At 42.8% G+C, this 18,066-nt stretch overlaps 1 protein-coding gene across 2 annotated transcripts in view; it reads right to left on the bottom strand.

The window, feature by feature from the left end:
* Positions 1–4,054: 4,054 nt before the first annotated feature.
* Positions 4,055–18,066, bottom strand: part of LOC106565754 (semaphorin-3F) — an 89,884-nt gene continuing 75,872 nt past the window's right edge. For both annotated transcript variants that reach the window (XM_014133237.3, XM_014133235.3), the window contains 9 exons: positions 16,878–16,947; positions 16,584–16,728; positions 16,098–16,320; positions 14,904–14,992; positions 14,322–14,363; positions 13,559–13,716; positions 11,188–11,255; positions 10,388–10,521; positions 4,055–6,697 (listed from right to left, as the gene is read on the bottom strand). In XM_014133237.3, the coding sequence (XP_013988712.1) occupies positions 6,290–6,697; positions 10,388–10,521; positions 11,188–11,255; positions 13,559–13,716; positions 14,322–14,363; positions 14,904–14,992; positions 16,098–16,320; positions 16,584–16,728; positions 16,878–16,947 (1,337 nt within the window). In that variant the 3' untranslated portion in view covers positions 4,055–6,289. The remainder of the gene's footprint in view (positions 6,698–10,387; positions 10,522–11,187; positions 11,256–13,558; positions 13,717–14,321; positions 14,364–14,903; positions 14,993–16,097; positions 16,321–16,583; positions 16,729–16,877; positions 16,948–18,066) is intronic.

The following is an 18,066-nucleotide window of genomic DNA, read 5'->3' on the forward strand; positions in this document are numbered from 1 at the left end:
GCTCGCTTTGAGGCAAATCACACTGAAACATGCATGAGAGCACCAGCTGTTCCAGATGACTGTGTGATCATGCTCTACGCAGCCGATGTAAGACTTTTAAACAGGTCGACATTCACAAGGCCGCAGGGCCAGACGGACTACCAGGACGTGTACTGTTGGCATGCACTGACCAACTGGCAAGTGTCTTCACTGACATTTCAACCTCTCCCTGTCCGAGTCTGTAATACCAACATGTTTTAAGCAGACCACCATAGTCCCTGTGCCCAAGACCACTAAGGTAACCTGCCTAAATAACTACCGACCCGTAGCACTCACATCTGTAGCCATGAAGTGCTTTGAAAGGCTAGTCATGGCTCACATCAACACCATTATCCCAGAAAACCTAGACCCACTTCAATTTGCATACCGCCCTAACAGATCCACAGAAGATGCAATCTCTATTGCACTCCACACTGCCCTTTCCCACCTGGACAAAAGTAAGACCTATGTGAGAATGCTATTCAGTGACCACAGCTCAGCGTTCAACACCATAGTGCCCTCAAAGCTCATCAATAAGCTATGGATCCTGGGACTAAACACCTCCCTATGCAACTGCATCCTGGACTTCCTGACGGGCCGCACTCAGGTGGCCTTTCCTTCCAGTTCTCTGCTGCCAAGGACTGGAACGATTTGCAAAGATCACTGAAGCTGGAGACTTAAATCTCCCTCTCTAACTTTAATTAAGCATCAGCTGTCAGAGCAGCTTACCGATCACTGTACCTGTACACAGCCCATCTGTAAATAGCACACCAAACTACCTCATCCCCATATTTTTTATTTTTTTGCACCCCAGTATCTCTACTTGTGTATCACTCCAGTGTTAATGCTAAATTGTAATTATTTCGCCTCTATGGCCTATTTATTGCCGTACCTCCCTAATATTTTTACATTTGCACACACTGTACATAGACTTTTTCTATTGTGTTATTGACTGTATGTTTGTTTGTCCAATGTGTAACTCTGTGTTGTTGTTTTTGTCTCACTGCTTTGCTTTATCTTGGCCAGGTCGCAGTTGTAAATTAGATCTTGTTCTCTCAACTGGCCTACCTGGTTAAATAAGGTGAAATATATATTTTTTAACTGCCTGGTATGGCAACTGCTTGGACTCCGACTGCAAGGCACTACAGAGGGTAGTGCGTACGGCCCTATACATCACTGGGGCCAAACTTCCTGCCATCCAGGACCCCTATACCAGGCGGTGTCAGAGGAAGGCCCTTGTCAAAGACTACAGTCACCCTAGTCATAGACTGTTCTCTCTGCTACCGCACGGCAAGCGGTACCGGAGTGCCATGTCTAGTTCCAAGAGGCTTCTTAACAACTTCTACCCCCAAGCCATAAGACTCCTGAACATATAATCATGGCTACCCAGACTATTTGCATTGCCCCCCCTCTTTTACGCTGCTGCCACTCTCTGTTATTATCTGTGCATAGTCACTTTAATAACTCTACCTACGTGTACATACTACCTCAATTATCTCGACTAACAGGTGCCCGCGCACGTTGACTCTGTACCGGTACCCTCCTGTATATAGTCTCTCTATTGTTATTTTACTGCTGCTCTTTAACTACTTGTTACTTGTATTTCTTATTCTTATTTGTATTTTTTAAACTGTATTGTTAGTTAGGGGCTTGTAAGTAATCATTTCACTCTAAGGTCTACACCTGTTGTATTCGGCGCAAGTGACTAACACAATTTGATTTGATATGAAATGAACAATTTATTTAAGTGTCATATTGTTTTTACCTCTGCATGGTTGTTGCTACAGTTATTTAAATGTTGTATTTAGCTACCTCCTTCATCCCTATTAAGGGCTCTATTTAATCCACATCGCAGTTCAGCTTGACAGCATGATGTACATTTAAAGGTAATGTTTCTGCTTTAGTGGAGACCAGTGGAGGCTGGTGGGAGGAGCTATAGGAGGATAGGCTCATTGAAATGGTTGGAATGGAATTAACGGAACGGTACCAGACACATGGAAACCACGTTTGACTCCGTTCCATTTATTCCATTCCAGCCATTATTACACAGAGCCCAGATCACAGAGCCTGTAATCTATAAATCTCAAATTAATTTAAAATTGAAGTCACCTGTCCTTCAACAGTCCGATGGTGCGCTCCACAACCGACCTTTTTCAGCCGTGCGTGAAATTGTAGCGCATTTCTTCTGCTGCTCTGGAATCGGCAAAGGGAGTGAGAAGCCACGTTTTCAGTGGATAGCCCTGGTCACCTAATAGGGTAAAACCGTTGTGTTGCATTATTTTGTCGAGAAGCCACCCGCCTTCACTCTCACCAGCTTCTAGACGCAGGGCTACTCTGCTGTGGCGCAGAATGAATGAGTCATGCGTACGCCCTGGCCACTTTGAGCATACATTGAGTAGTTGCATACGGACGTCGCAGATGGTCTGAACGTTCAATGAACGGAAATTCATCCTGTTAACATATACATGTTCATCTACAGACTGTGCACGTAAGGCAATATGCGTGCAGTCAACTGCACCTATGACCCCTGGGAAATTAAATGAGCAGACTAACTTGCCTTTGACGCGCGCCTGTTCGTCGAATGTAAATGGGAAACAAATGTATCTCGTGGACAATACGTGTAGAATCGCCTCGATCACTTGTGGCAGGATGCGGCTGAGATATACCCAACCTGTCACTAATTTCGCTCTGGAATGTCCCAATTGCGAGGAATCCCAGAGTGGACAGTAGGCTACTTGGACAGATACGGTTATGGCATGATTGCAGCGTCTTCCTTTCCAGACTAGGGGCTAAATCGACGCACAAATCTAACAACATTTCCTGGGAGACGATAGCGATCATCATGCGCAAAAAAAGGCATTCACGTCTCTGAAAACTCTCTCCCTTCTAAAAGCACGGGTTTCAATATCTTCCAATAACGCAAGAACAGCCATGGTTACTTTTTTTTCTAATTTGACACTCTATTTACAGAACATGCACCCTGTTTTTAATTCAAAATACCTTGCGTCTGGCAATTAATTCCTCACACCTTTAATTGATCATTCCTAACAAATTGTTCATAAAGCTAATGCAAAGTTCACAACAGGCTTGGACACATATGCTTCCCAAACTGCAATAACCCTACATAACCAGCTGGAAAATCGCTTACGTCAAGTCTAGACTTTGCGTAGAGATAAGATCATGTCCACGTCAAGTAAGGTTTTATAAATAACTTATTATACGTGGTTTTCTGCGTAAGTCATACTTAAGATCAAAAAATTGTAAATCCGTTTTATAAATGGGGCCTCAGCTCTACAGATTGAATAGAGCCCTAAATCTGAAGTTCATTCAAACCCGCCATAGCAATGTTTACACCGTGTCTTTATTTACAATATTCATCCCGTGCCCACACACTTCTAATTCTGAAAAGGGAAAGCATACCTGTGATGGGGGACACCCTGGTAGTAGTTGCATGTTTTTATACAGTACCCAAGACCACTCTGAGTTAATTTGACCATTGGAAATCAGGCTACTGCGTAAATACTGCAATACGGGTTTGATTGAATAGAGCAGTAAGTGTGCATATTCAGGTAGCCACAGCAGGGGGTCAGACTACTGTCGGGCTGATCCGAGAGAGGCACACAGCGAACTGATAGTGGGAACAGCCTCAGTATTCATCTTACACTGTTCATCTCATCTCCCCCCTCATCTATTGGGTCCCATATGGCTCAGTTGATAGAGCATGGCACTTGCAACACCACGGTTGTGGGTTCAATTGACATGGGGGACTAGTACAACAATGTATACACTCACTACTGTAAGGTGCTCTGGATAAGACCCTCTGCTAAATTACTACAATGTAAATGTATTTCCTCCGAGGGTTCTGTCTTAGATAATAATAGAGTCAAGCTGCCAGTCAAGCCACTGATGCCCTCGTCTGCCACAAATGGCTACTAGCTCATCATACTCTCTCTGAGGAATCTTGGAACATTTAATCCCAAAAGGTCTGAGTGATACTTCAAATATAATATGGACACATCAGAATAAAAGTAGACCATTCCATTTTTATAAATATAGAGCTTTAATTTATTAGTCAGCAACAACAATGGAAAGGGAAGAAAAAGTAATTTACACAAGTCATTACAATAATGTCAGCTCTTGTCTGTGCATTTAATCTTTTTTCAAAAAGTCTTAACCAAGCAAAACAAAACAAAAACACTCCAAAACTAAAGACACATCTTAAAAATACTTTTTTTTTGTTGCTGTAACATCCTGTTTTCAACTGGAGGAGAGTAACAGGGGCTGTCTGGTTTTATTCTGGGAATGAATAGTATTCTATAGTGAAGTGTGGAAGGGCGAGCATGTCAATATCTGTAGGTACATTATACATAGTAGTTCTCATCCATTTTGTTTTTCTCTGTGGCACTGAGGCTGTCCCTCAGACCTTGGCTGACGTTGACCATACTGTACAGTGGAAGAACAGAAAAACTACAACAGTTTTTTGTTTGTTTTATAATTACAGTACAAATACATACTCATGCACACAATGAAAAGCCAGCTTCCCAAATATTTTGGTTAGTAAGTGTCACAACATTGTTCAATGCTCTGTTCTGTAAGGACGTGTTTATTTTTGTACATGTAAAGCCAAACTCACCAATAAATGAAAATAGATGGCTCCAACTCAGAAACAAAATGGCTGCTTAGTAAAAGGGATCTGGGCATCGCACCATCTCAAGCTGAATTGTGCTTTTGTTTTTGTCAACCAAAATAAAATGTATTTGGCCAAAGTGTGCTAGGTTTGGCCCTGGCCAATGTTTTGAATATCTAATACCTTCCATAAGGTTCAAGTCAATCTTTTAAAGATAATAGAATAATGCCCTTTGTTCCAAAACCTTGACCCTTTCTTTACTGTCCCTCACACTCAATCCCACTGGATGTTTAGATAAACCAAAGAAAGCCTTAGAATGTTTATTTGATAAGTATCTATGGTGTTTGTTTCTTTTGATGACTTTTACTTGACCATTTTCACAACGTAGTTTACCACAATTGAGCGGCTCAAAGGTAAGATTTGAATCCTTTTTTCATCCTTTTGTTAAAATATCTATTCGATTGGCCTGGCCATTCAATAACAATCTTAGTGTCAACCTTCCCCCTCACACAAATATGAATTACTTTGGAAACATTTGATATATTGATAGCTTCCCTGATTCTGGCCATGTAGAGCTGTTTTCATGCATACTGTAGGATACATAGCAACACAGCATTTAGAACAACTGGTTTGCCTGAGACAAAGGCATATACTGTACAGTGAGGAATAACCAATGAAGCCAGAAATAAAAACCATCAACCTATTTGGGGAGCCAATAAAATAGCAAGGGTATTCAACATACTCATTTAGACACCAGGTTCACAGGGATAGCTATCCAATGAGTGGAGGAATTTGTGCATCCTCTGCCATTGAACTTGCCCCCGAATCCCCCCTTCACTAAAACATGTGTAAACATTGGACAATAAATTGTGCCTTCCTGTATTATACTTATGCTAAAATGTTTATTCTATTCTACTGAGACATTTACTTTATGTTCGTATTCTTATCTTTAATATTTCCTTAATGGTGTTGCACTGTCGAGAAGGAACCTGCAAGTAAGCATTTTGTTGGATGGTGTATACCATGTGTATCCCGTACATAAAACTTGAAACTTAAAGTGAGGAGTCTTTGTCCTTATGCAGTGATGGTGAGGTTACTCTATGTTCAAACAATTCCTGGTGAGCCCTTAATATGAGTATTGCATTTCTGTCAAAGCAAACAACAAGCAAGATAGATATATCTCCATCTACCCCAACCCTCAGTTCATTTCTCTGTTTACAATGACACCTTTCAGTTCACAATGAACAGCCTTTACATGCCAGTTTACACATTCCAAACAGAGCTTTCAATGTCGAAAGATGGAAAGATGAAGAATTTTGTAATGACAGTAACAACAATAATACAATTAATAACAATAATAACAATAACATTTGCCCAAAAGGTACCTATACACAAAGAGCATTTTTCTATAAGTACAAAGAAATCCACAGAATGATTCTATATACAACCTACAATAAATACTGTGTATCATATACTGTATTGTTCAAAGGGATGTGGGGTGTGTTTGTATGCCTCTTGTTTTTTACCACTTCTGTGTATTTTATTTGTGGTTTTTGATTTTCTTTCACCTAGTCACTCTCTTAAGTTGAGTCTTTCCCAGTTTCCGTAGAGTGCCGTTGAGGTTTGGGAGAGTTAAGGGACCCCTCATGTCTCCACCTCCTCCTCTCCCTCGCTGTGATGTCGGCGGTTGCGTGGTTTCTTCTGCTCCTTAAGTTCTTTCGTGTCTTTGCCCTTGATGGCTCCCATCACTGGGTCTCCCAGCTGCCAGTAGTCCTCACAGTACTGGTTGATCAGGCCCATCTCTGGCTGGCTCAGGATGGTCAGCAGGTCCTTGTACTGACCCGCGCTGGGCGGAGACGGCCCCAGCCCCCCTCCCTCCACCAGGAGGTTGTTGACGGCTCGGCCGGACAGGACCACTAGCTGCAGCTTGACCAGCGTGTGTTTGAAGTTCTTCTCTGTGGCCGTGCACTGGTACACCCCGGAGTCTGAGGGCTGGAGAGAACGCAGCAGCAGACCCTGCTCTGTCTTCAGTACCCGCCCGTCAGAGCGCATCTGAGAGAGTGAGAGAGTGAGAGAGAGAGAATCTGAAGTCAAATGTCTACTGTTTGCTTCTCTCCCCAACCAAGGAGGGCCTACAGCAGCATCTTCTGCACAGATTCTGTCAGACCTGGGCCCTGACAGTAAATCTCAGAAAGACAAAAATAATAGTGTTCCAAAAAAAGTTCTACTTGCCAGGACCACAAATACAAATTCCATCTAGACACCGTTGCCCTAGAGCACACAAAAAAACTGTACATACCTCGGCCTAAACATCAGTGCCACAGGTAACTTCCACAAAGCTGTGAATGATCTGAGAGACAAGGCAAGAAGGGCCTTCTATGCCATCAAAAGGAACATCAAATTCCACATACCAATTAGGATCTGGCAAAAAATACTTGAATCAATTATGGAACCCATTGCCCTTTATGGTTGTGAGGTCTGGGGTCCACTTACCAACCAATAATTCAGAAAATGGGACAAACACCAAATTGAGACTGCATGCAGAAGTCTTCAAAAATACTCTCAGTGAACAACGTAAAACACCAAATAATGCATGCAAAGCGGAAATAGGCTGATACCCGCTAATAATCAAAATCCAGAAAAGAGATGTTAAATTCTATAACCACCTTAAAGGAAGTGATTCCCAAACCTTCCATAACAAAGCCATCACCTACAGAGAAATTAACCTGGAGAAGAGCCCCCTAAGCAAGCTGGTCCTGGGGCTCTATTCACAAACACAAACAGACCCCACAGAGCCCCAGGACAGCAACACAATTAGACCAAACCAAATCATGAGAAAACAAAAATATAATTACTTGACACATTGGAAAGTATTTACAAAAAAACTGAGCAAACTAGAATTCAATTTGGCCCTAAACAGAGAGTACACAGTGGCAGAATACCTGACCACCGTGACTGACACAAAATTAAGGAAATCTTTGACTATGTACAGACTCAGTGAGCAGAGCCTTGCTATTGAGAAAGGCCGCCAAAGGCAGACCTGGCTCTCAAGAGAAGACAGTCTATGTGCATACTACTCACAAAATGAGGTGGAAACTAAGCTGCACTTCCTAACCTCCTGCCAAATGTATGACCATATTAGAGACACATATTTCCCTCAGATTACTCAGACTCACAAAGAATTTGAAAACATATCCAATTTTGATAAACTCCCATATCTATTGGGTGAAATACCTCAGTGTGCAATCACAGCAGCAAGATTTGTGACCTGTTGCCACAAGAAAAGGTCAACCAGTGAAGTACAAACACCATTGTAAATATATTTTATATTTATGTATTTTTATTTGCACAACTATTTGCACATCATTACAACACTGTATATATAATAATATGACATTTGAAATATCTTTATTCTTTTGGAACCTTTGTAAGTGTAATGTTTACTGTGAATTTTTTATTGTTTATTTCACTTTTGTTTATTATCTATTTCACACAGAGAGAGAGAGAGATAGAGAGAGAGATAGAAAGTGTGTGAGAGAGGGAGAGAGAGTTATGAAGAAATAAGGCATGATGTAAAGTCAGGGTAGAAACATCAGGGGAGAGGCCAAGCTGACAGCTAATTTCCTGCTCTTGTTGGCAGCACAGCATCATCAGCAACCACCAACTACACCACTATATCAGTGTTATGACTACCTATCAGGGGTATCATCGGATGGGGCCACAGTGTCTTCTGATCCCTCCTGTCTCAGCCTCCAGTATTTATGCTGCAGTAGTTTATGTGTCGTGGGGCTAGGGTCAGTCTGTTACATCTGGAGTATTTATCTTGTCTTATCCGGTGTCCTGTGTGAATTTAAATATGCTCTCTCTAATTCTCTCTTTCTCTCTTTCTTTCTTTCTCTCGGAGGACCTGAGCCCTAGGACCATGCCTCAGGACTACCTGGCATGATGACTCCTTGCTGTCCCCAGTCCACCTGGCCGTGCTGCTGCTCCAGTTTCAACTGTTCTGCCTGCGGCTATGGAACCCTGACCTGTTCACCGGACGTGCTTGTTGCACCCTCGACAACTACTATGATTATTATTATTTGACCATGCTGGTCATTTATGAACATTTTAACATCTTGACCATGTTCTGTTATAATATCCACCCGGCACAGCCAGAAGAGGACTGGCCACCCCTCATAGCCTGGTTCCTCTCTAGGTTTCTTCCTAGGTTTTTGGCCTTTCTAGCGAGTTTTTCCTAGGGAGTTTTTCCTAGCCACCGTGCTTCTTTCACATGCATTGCTTGCTGTTTGGGGTTTTAGGCTGGGTTTCTGTAAAGCACTTTGAGATATCAGCTGATGTACGAAGGGCTATATAAATACATTTGATTTGATTTGATTTGATACATTCTTTGACTAACACAATCAACATTGACCTGCAGTTCAATAAGTGTTCTAGTGATGTTTTCCATTGTCTCTTGATGTTTACCCTGATACATATTCAAGAGTGTTATTAGCCGCTGACAGCTTTTCTACCCAGAATCAGACGTGCTGAGCAACAGCCCTGCCAACTGAGCCATGCCAATGGGGATAGGCAAAATCCAACAGAAAAGCCAATAAAACAGAAGTTACACCATAAAACTTTAACAAAAGCCTCAGGGTGAGAAACCATGAGCTGCTCTTATGTTGTTTTATGTATGGGCCCATCCTTTGGGTACTGGGAAAGTTTGGGCTTTACCACATCAGGTTGAAAACCAACCACCTGGTTGTCATGTCTGGATGGATGTTGTCTCTTTATCACAGTAATACATCAATAGACTGACAACAGTAATACATAAATAGACTGACAACAGTAATACATAAATAGACGGACAACAGTAATACATCAATAGACTGGCAACAGTAATACATCAATAGACGGACAACAGTAATACAGCAATAGACTGACAACAGTAATACAGCAATAGACTGGCAACAGTTATACATAAATAGACGGACAACAGTAATACAGCAATAGACTGACAACAGTAATACATCAATAGACTGGCAACAGTTATACATAGACAGACAACAGTAATACATAAATAGACTGACAACAGTAATACATAAATAGACGGACAACAGTAATACAGCAATAGACTGACAACAGTAATACATCAATAGACTGACAACAGTTATACATAGACAGACAACAGTAATACATCAATAGACTGACAACAGTAATACATAAATAGACGGACAACAGTAATACATCAATAGACTGACAACAGTAATACATCAATAGACTGACAAAAGTTATACATCAATAGACTGACAACAGTAATACATCAATAGACTGACAACAGTAATACATCAATAGACTGACAACAGTAATACATCAATAGACTGACAACAGTAATACATCAATAGACTGACAACAGTAATACATCAATAGACTGACAACAGTAATACATCAATAGATTTCAGCTATCAGATGAAACATACAGCAGCCTGACAAAGACTCTTCACCATCATTATGTAACAGAATGAGAAATGCTGTCGACAGCGAGGAACATCACGTCCTTCTAGAGAGATTTACTCCTAAACCTATAAACTCCCTGTCAGAGAGGTGATGTATGGTTCAAGTTACCTTAGTTCATGGTATCCCTTAATATATCTGAGTATAAAGTTCAATTGGGCAGAGAGTACACCTGTAGATCTCAACAGTGTTTTGGGAAGAATACTAGTTTGAGTGATATTGTGTGCGTCATAGATGGCTGCTTACCTCTTTACGGCGGTCACTGTTGTCCCTTTGCAGGTGCCACTTGATGGCGGCGTGAGGAGAACGGGCCTGGCACTCCAGGAAGGTGCTGCTGCCCTCCACCCCATACTGCACCATCTCCAGGGTGTTCTTATTAGCTGAGATAGAAAGACACCATGGCAACCATAGATTCAGTATCAAGTCCCACAAAGACCAAAAATCCAAAAGAGCAATGTTTTATTTATATGTATTTGAAGAAAATGCTGGCATGTGGAGCCTCCCGAGATGCGCAGCGGTCTAAGGTATTCTATAGACCCAGGTTCGATCCCAGGCTGTGTCACAAACGGCCGTGACCGGGAGTCCCATAGGGCGGTGCACAATTGGCCCAGCATCATCCAGGTTAGGGCAGGGTTTGGCCGGGGGGGCTTTACTTTGCTCATAGCGCTCTAGCGACTCCTTGCGCCTGGCCGGGCGCCTGCAGGCTGACTTAGGTCGTCAGTTGAACGGTGTTTCCTCCGACACATTGGTGCAGCAGGCTTCCGGGTTAAGTGGACAGCTGTTAAGAAGCTTTTGGCGGGTCATGTTTCAGAGGATGCATGACTCGACCTTCACCTCTACCGAGCCCGTTGTGGAGTTGCAGCGATGAGACAAAATCTTAATTGGGTCGCAATTGGATATCACAAAATTGGGGAGAATTTTATACTATATGCTGGCACGTGATGGCATAAATTAAGTCAGTCCTCTCAAAATGAATGAGATGAATTCACCGCTACTGAAAATCTCTAACCCATCCACCCACTGGTACTGGCAAATACTGATCTTACCATTGGAGTTGAAGCCCCTGCACTGCCGGATGGGGTTCCCGTACTTGACGTCCTGCCTCCGGCTGCGTCTAAAGGGGTCAGACCAGTATTCCCGAATAAGAGAAGAGAATAAATTACCAAGCAAATGCAAAGCCATTCAACATTCCACAGAGCCAGTCAACAATCCATACAGCCATAAAACGTTGCATATATTCATTCAACAACCTATAGAGCCAGTTAACAACATATAGAGTCAGTCAACAATCTATAGAGCCAGTCAACAATGTATAGAGTCAGTCAACAATCTATAGAGCCATTCAACAATCTATAGAGTCAGTCAACAATCTATAGAGTCAGTCAACAATCTATAGAGCCAGTCAACAACCTATAGAGCCAGTCAACAACCTATAGAGCCAGTCAACAATGTATAGAGCCAGTCAACAATCTATAGAGTCAGTCAACAATGTATAGAGCCAGTCAACAATCTATAGAGCCAGTCAACAACCTATAGAGCCAGTCAACAATCTATAGAGCCAGTCAACAATCTATAAAGCCAGTCACCAATGTATAGAGCCAGTCAACAATCTATAGAGCCAGTCAACAATCTATAGAGCCAATCAACAATCTATAGTCAGTCAACAATGTATAGAGCCAGTCAACAACCTATAGAGCCAGTCAACAATCTATAGAGCCAGTCAACAATCTATAGAGCCAGTCAACAATCTATAGAGCCAGTCACCAATGTATAGAGCAGTCAACAACCTATAGAGCCAGTCAACAATGTATAGAGCCAGTCAACAATCTATAGAGCCAGTCAACAATGTATAGAGCCAGTCAACAATCTATAGAGCCAGTCAACAACCTATAGAGCCAGTCAACAACCTATAGAGCCAGTCAACAATCTATAGAGCCAGTCAACAATCTATAGAGCCAGTCAACAATGTATAGAGCCAGTCAACAATCTATAGAGCCAGTCAACAATCTATGTAGCCAGTCAACAACCTATATAGCCATTCAACAATCTATAGAGCTATTCAACAACCTATAGAGCCAGTAAACAATCTTTAGAGCCAGTCAACAACCTATAGAGCCAGTCAACAATCTATAGAGCCAGTCAACAATCTATAGAGTCAGTAAACAATCTATAGAGCCAGTCAACAATCTATAGAGTCAGTCAACAATCTATAGAGCCAGTCAACAATCTATAGAGCCAGTCAACAATCTATAGAGTCAGTCAACAGTCAATGGAGCCAGTCAACAATCTATGGAGCCAATCAACAATCAATGGAGCCAGTCAACAGTCAATGGAGCCAGTCAACAATCTATGGAGCCAATCAACAATCAATGGAGCCAGTCAACAATCTACAGAGCCAGTCAACAATCTACAGAACCAGTCAACAATCTACAGAGCCAGTCAACAATCTACAGAACCAGTCAACAATCTATAGAGCCAGTCAAAAATCTATAGAGCTAATCAACAATCTATAGAGCCAGCCAATAATGTATAGAGCCAGTCAACAACCTATAGAGCCAGTCAACAACCTATAGAGCCAGTCAACAACCTATAGAGCGGTCAACAATCTATAGAGCCAGTCAATAATGTATAGAGCCAGTCAACAACCTATAGAGCCAGTCAACAATCTATAGAGCGGTCAACAATCTATAGAGCCAGTCAATAATGTATAGAGCCAGTCAACAACCTATAGAGCCAGTCAACAATCTATAGAGTCAGTCAACAACCTATAGAGCCAGTAAACAACCTATAGAGCCAGTCAAAAATCTATAGAGCTAATCAACAATCTATAGAGCCAGTCAATAATGTATAGAGCCAGTCAACAACCTATAGAGCCAGTCAACAACCTATAGAGCCAGTCAACAACCTATAGAGCCAGTAAACAACCTATCGAGCCAGTCAACAATCTATAGAGCCAGTCACCAATGTATAGAGCCAGTCAACAACCTATAGAGCCAGTCAACAACCTATAGAGCTATTCAACAACCTATAGAGCGGTCAACAACCTATAGAGCGGTCAACAATCTATAGAGCCAGTCAACAATGTATAGAGCCAGTCAACAACCTATAGAGCGGTCAACAACCTATAGAGCGGTCAACAATCTATAGAGCCAGTCAATAATGTATAGAGCCAGTCAACAACCTATAGAGCGGTCAACAACCTATAGAGCGGTCAACAATCTATAGAGCCAGTCAACAACCTATAGAGCCAGTCAATAATGTATAGAGCCAGTTAACAATGTATAGAGCCAGTCAACAATGTACAGAGCCAGTCAACAATGTATAGAGCCAGTCAACAATGTACAGAGCCAGTCAACAATGTATAGAGACAGTCAACAATCCATAGATCCATTCTGAGCAGCTCATGCTGATGCTCACCTCTTTTGCGAGGCGGAGTAGCGGGAGCAGGACTTTCCGTCCCAGGCGCAGTAGGGGTCCCGGGCCAGGCAGCAGTCAGCACATGCTTCCCCGTACACGTCACAGCGGTGGAGGGCCAGGTGGGTAACACCAAGCTCAGAAGACACATAGAGCTGTTGCTGTTAGAGGAGGAAGCCAGGGAGGATGTTAGATCACAGCTGGATAAAGTATGGGAATATCCAGCTAATATCACAGAGACAGAGTATCAGTGAACAGAGGATGCAGAGTGGCTTCTATGATGGCTCTCCATTTTTTCAGTGCAGAGGTTTACAGGGGATAAGAATCCATCAAAGCCATAACAATGTAACATGATAATATAATTTGCTTATTGGAAGAGTTGTGAGCACATTGGGAGAGCTCACCCTTTCTGTATAACTAAGATTTCCATTGTTCTAAGGCAATCTTCAGTTTTTACGATCAGCTGTTGTAAAATTGCAACCCTTTCTAAGAATGATGTCATGTCATGTATCCATGGCCAACTATTTTAATCACAGTGAAAGACAAAACTAAAGTTGAATGTATTTTCCATATTTGTCTTTTCATTGTCTAAACCAGACTGCAGGCCTTCTATAAATTATGAAGGGACACATTAGTTCCACAGCTGTATACATGTAGTTCATGGCATTCCTAAATCATTTCCCTTCATTTAATTCAGCTCCTTGGCTCTTTATCCCAGGAAAGATATATAGGTCTATTAGGTAAGGTTTTATACAGACATGCTTACCCTTTTGGACGAGATCTTCATTGTTATAATCGGAGTAGGAACCTGGAATGGGAAGACAATGCATTGATCAGTCTTATAAAGTTATTGAAAATATACATGGGTATAAGCAGAGAGAGAGAGAGAGAGGGAGAGAGCGAGAGAGAGAGAGAGAGAGGGAGACAGAGAGAGAGAGAGAGAGGAGAGAGAAAAAGACAGAGAGAGAGCGAGACATAGAGAGAGTCATAGAAAGAGAGAGCGAGAGAAAGAGAAAGACAGAGGGAGAAAGAGAGCGACAGGGAGAGACAGAGAGAAAGACATAGAGAGACAGAGAGAGACAGAGAAAGACAGAGAGTGACATAGAGAGGCAAAGAGAGAGACACGAGAAAGAAAGAGAGAGACATAGAGAGAGAGAGAGAGACACAGAGACATAAAGAGAGACATGAGAGCGACAGGGAGAGAGAGACAGAGAGACAGAGAGAGACAGAGAGAGAAAATGAGAGATAGACACAGAGACATAAAGAGAGACAGAGCGACAGAGAGAGACAGAGAGAGAAAATGAGAGAGAGAGAGGATAGAAAAATAAGAAAGACGGTTAGTGCTCACCTTGAACACCTCTACCTCCTCCAGGACCAGTTCTTCAGTCTGCAGGTCGTCTCTGGGCAACACAATCACCTTCTGAACCGTTCCCCTGTCTGTGGCCCAAGGAAACACCTGAGACTTGAAACTACTACATACCTGTTGTAACCTAACCTTGTCCCCAGACTATTGCGCATAAACGCCTGGTACATCAATGATTCAATTTTGGTCTTAGTGGGAGTGATCTTACTGAGTATTTGTCGTCATTTAATTTTAGCGAACCACACGACTACGAGGCGTGACTCAGTGCTTGTGTTGCGCTAGCGTGATTGGTTAGTAGACTAAGCCGATTAAGCCAATGCGCCGGGAGTTTCGCCCAGTCTTTCTGTATTGGCTAAAGAAGGCCAAGTTTGACGCATTGATCCATCAGACTCTTCGCGCATTTGATCGGAAGTGTCTGGGAAGGAGATTAGTTGTAACCCGACACTACCCTGCCTTGCTGCCAGTTAATCAAACTGCCCTCGCTACATTCCTCTGCTAATGTAAAGGTTAATTCTCACTCCTCATTCCATCAGGCCTTAGCACTACACTACAGTACTCTTCACCACTTTCAGACAGATCTCTCTGTGTTCACCTTTTGTCCTACACATTACACTGACTCTGGGCATAGTGGAGCACGGTGTGCTCATATAAAAAGCCATTAGTCTCCCAGAGACGCAGAGCAGAACAAAGACACACACAAAGGGGATAATGTGCTGCATGTATGGGCTGCATGCACTAGGGGAGTGATGTCACTTCAGCTTTTAAAAAGTTCAAAGAAAGGAGACAAACAGAAAAATCCCTACCGCTGCACGGTACCGGTGGTGAGATTAGTGTGATGGATTTCCTTACTGCAACCCCCCTCCTCCTTTCCCTCTCCTCTCACCCCCCCCGCCCTAGAGAACCCAAAAGCTTTTACTTAAAGTGAATGATGAGAAGAATGACCCTATTTATTGGTGAAACATCCATTTTGACAAAAAGGCGTTCAAAAGCTTTGCTCCTGGGGTTAAATGATAGGGAGAAAGACAGCAGGTCCATCTGGCGAGACTGCCTTGGGATTATTTACACATTTTTCCTTTGTTTTACTTTCAGAAGGAAATCTGTTTGACATCTTTGGACCTTGTACAAAGAGTGATGTAGGCCTGCTATATTTCACATGAATATAGACTAGTGAGGACTCACCAGTTCCCAGGAACAGCACTTCATAGTTCCCGTCTGCCGCGGCCACCTGGTCCACAGTGATGGTGGTGAACTCGTACTCCACGTTGGTCCGGACCACCAGGGGGCGCTTGTGTATTGGGTACACAGCGTTGTACATATTGGGGTGGTTCCGCATGAAGTTGATCACCTCGTCTGGGTAGTCTTTGGTGGACTTCATGTTGGGGGTGAACGTTCCACCGGGACACTGTTGTTGAAAATGAAACTAGCATTAAAACATTTGCCTCCCACCACAGAAACATTAACAACCACTTAAATTACTACTAGGGAGATTACAGCATCAAAATGAGAGATTTCAGGACTCTTATAGCAGGAGGACTGTGGATGGGTATGAAGGCTGATGTTTGTGTCCTGCTTGAAAGACAAACGATTTCTATTTGATGTCTAAGTATCTTTTATGCCAGCTTGGTTTGGTATTAACACTCAGGGTCATGGGAGGGTGAGGCTCACCGTGCCAGGCCGAGGGTAGGGGATCTTCCCAGTGTAGGCCACCCACTGGTAGTTGGGCCCCTCCTTGTGGGCAAAGGGTCCATTGAAGACCTGGCGGATGTCAGCCATGGAATAGACACAAACTGCTGAGCCCTTGAACACTGAGCTGTATGGAGAGGGATGAGATAGACAGCTCAGTGGGAAAAGAACTGAAATAAACCAAAAATGAACATAATATGACAATGAAAGTATATTTCAATAATTATTCTTAATATTTTCTAATAAAAGTATCTGAACATAAGTTTGGCCACTCACCCTGAGACAGAGAAGACTCCGTATATAACAGGATTCTTGGTATCCTGCGTCGGCTGTATGTAAACATCTCCTAAAAGACAGATACACAGAGACAATCAAGTCAGTGCAAAGAGGACAGACTAAAGAAATGTCACGTTCCACAGCACACTCCTCATCACCACTAATATTTACAGAGCTCCAGTCACTCCATCAAAAGTTATTCTGTGAAACACCCTTTGCCTTTCACACCTTTCACAAAACCTGAACTCCCATCAGAACAGGCAGAACAGCTCTGCTCTTAGGGATCCAAAGGTGTCAAACAGGATGCGCCAATGTACACGTCTCTCCTCTCCTCGTTCAAACTGCAGGTCAGAGGCATGTCAAGCTTTGTGTTGCTTAAAGAGGTTGTGTGACTGGACCACAGTCATGCAGTGGCTTGATGGAATTGGAGACTAGCAGTGAGGATGGGGTCAAAGCCAAGATGAAAGGAGAAGATGTGGCTAGCCTCCTCCTCCAGGGTTGTACTACTGAATTCCAGTATCCTGCTGTCGGAAACAGGAGGTGTAAGCCCATGGCACATCTCTATAGAGCAACAGGAAATGAACTGAGAGACATCTCCACAGGAAGGACTAGTAGGCCAAGGTGAAGGATGCAGTACTGTCTGTACATACACAATATAGTAAAACACACAAAGAAAAGACCAAGAGCTTCAGAGACCACACCTTTGGAAAGTAACCATTCTATCCATGAGCGGATTCTAACCCCTAGAGGAAGACGGAATCATACCTCACAAGCCTCTGGGGGTCCCAGCGAGAACTCTACCTAAGATTTGGGCAGTTTGTCTCTCCCTGCTGGCCTGCTCTCTGACTGGCCCACATTCTCCTCTCAGGAGGCCCATCTACCTCACAAAACAGAATTCATGAGTAAGTGGCCAGCCTGCCAGTGTGTAGTAGGGGAATGGCCATTGACCAGAGGATAAAGACACTGCATGTCTACTAGAGGTCGACCGATTAATCGGAATGGCCGATTAATTTGGGCCGATTCCAAGTTTTCATAACAATCGGAAATGGGTATTTTTGGATGCCGATTTGGCCGTTTTTTTATTTTTTATTTAACTAGGCAAGTCAGTTAAGAACACATTCTTATTTTCAATGACGGCCTAGGAACGGTGGGTTAACTGCCTTGTTCAGGGGCAGAACGACAGATTTTT

The sequence above is a fragment of the Salmo salar genome, chromosome 12 (genome assembly GCF_965601325.2).
Source record: "Salmo salar chromosome 12, fSalSal1, whole genome shotgun sequence".
In the NCBI taxonomy this organism is placed as follows: Eukaryota; Metazoa; Chordata; class Actinopteri; order Salmoniformes; family Salmonidae; genus Salmo; species Salmo salar.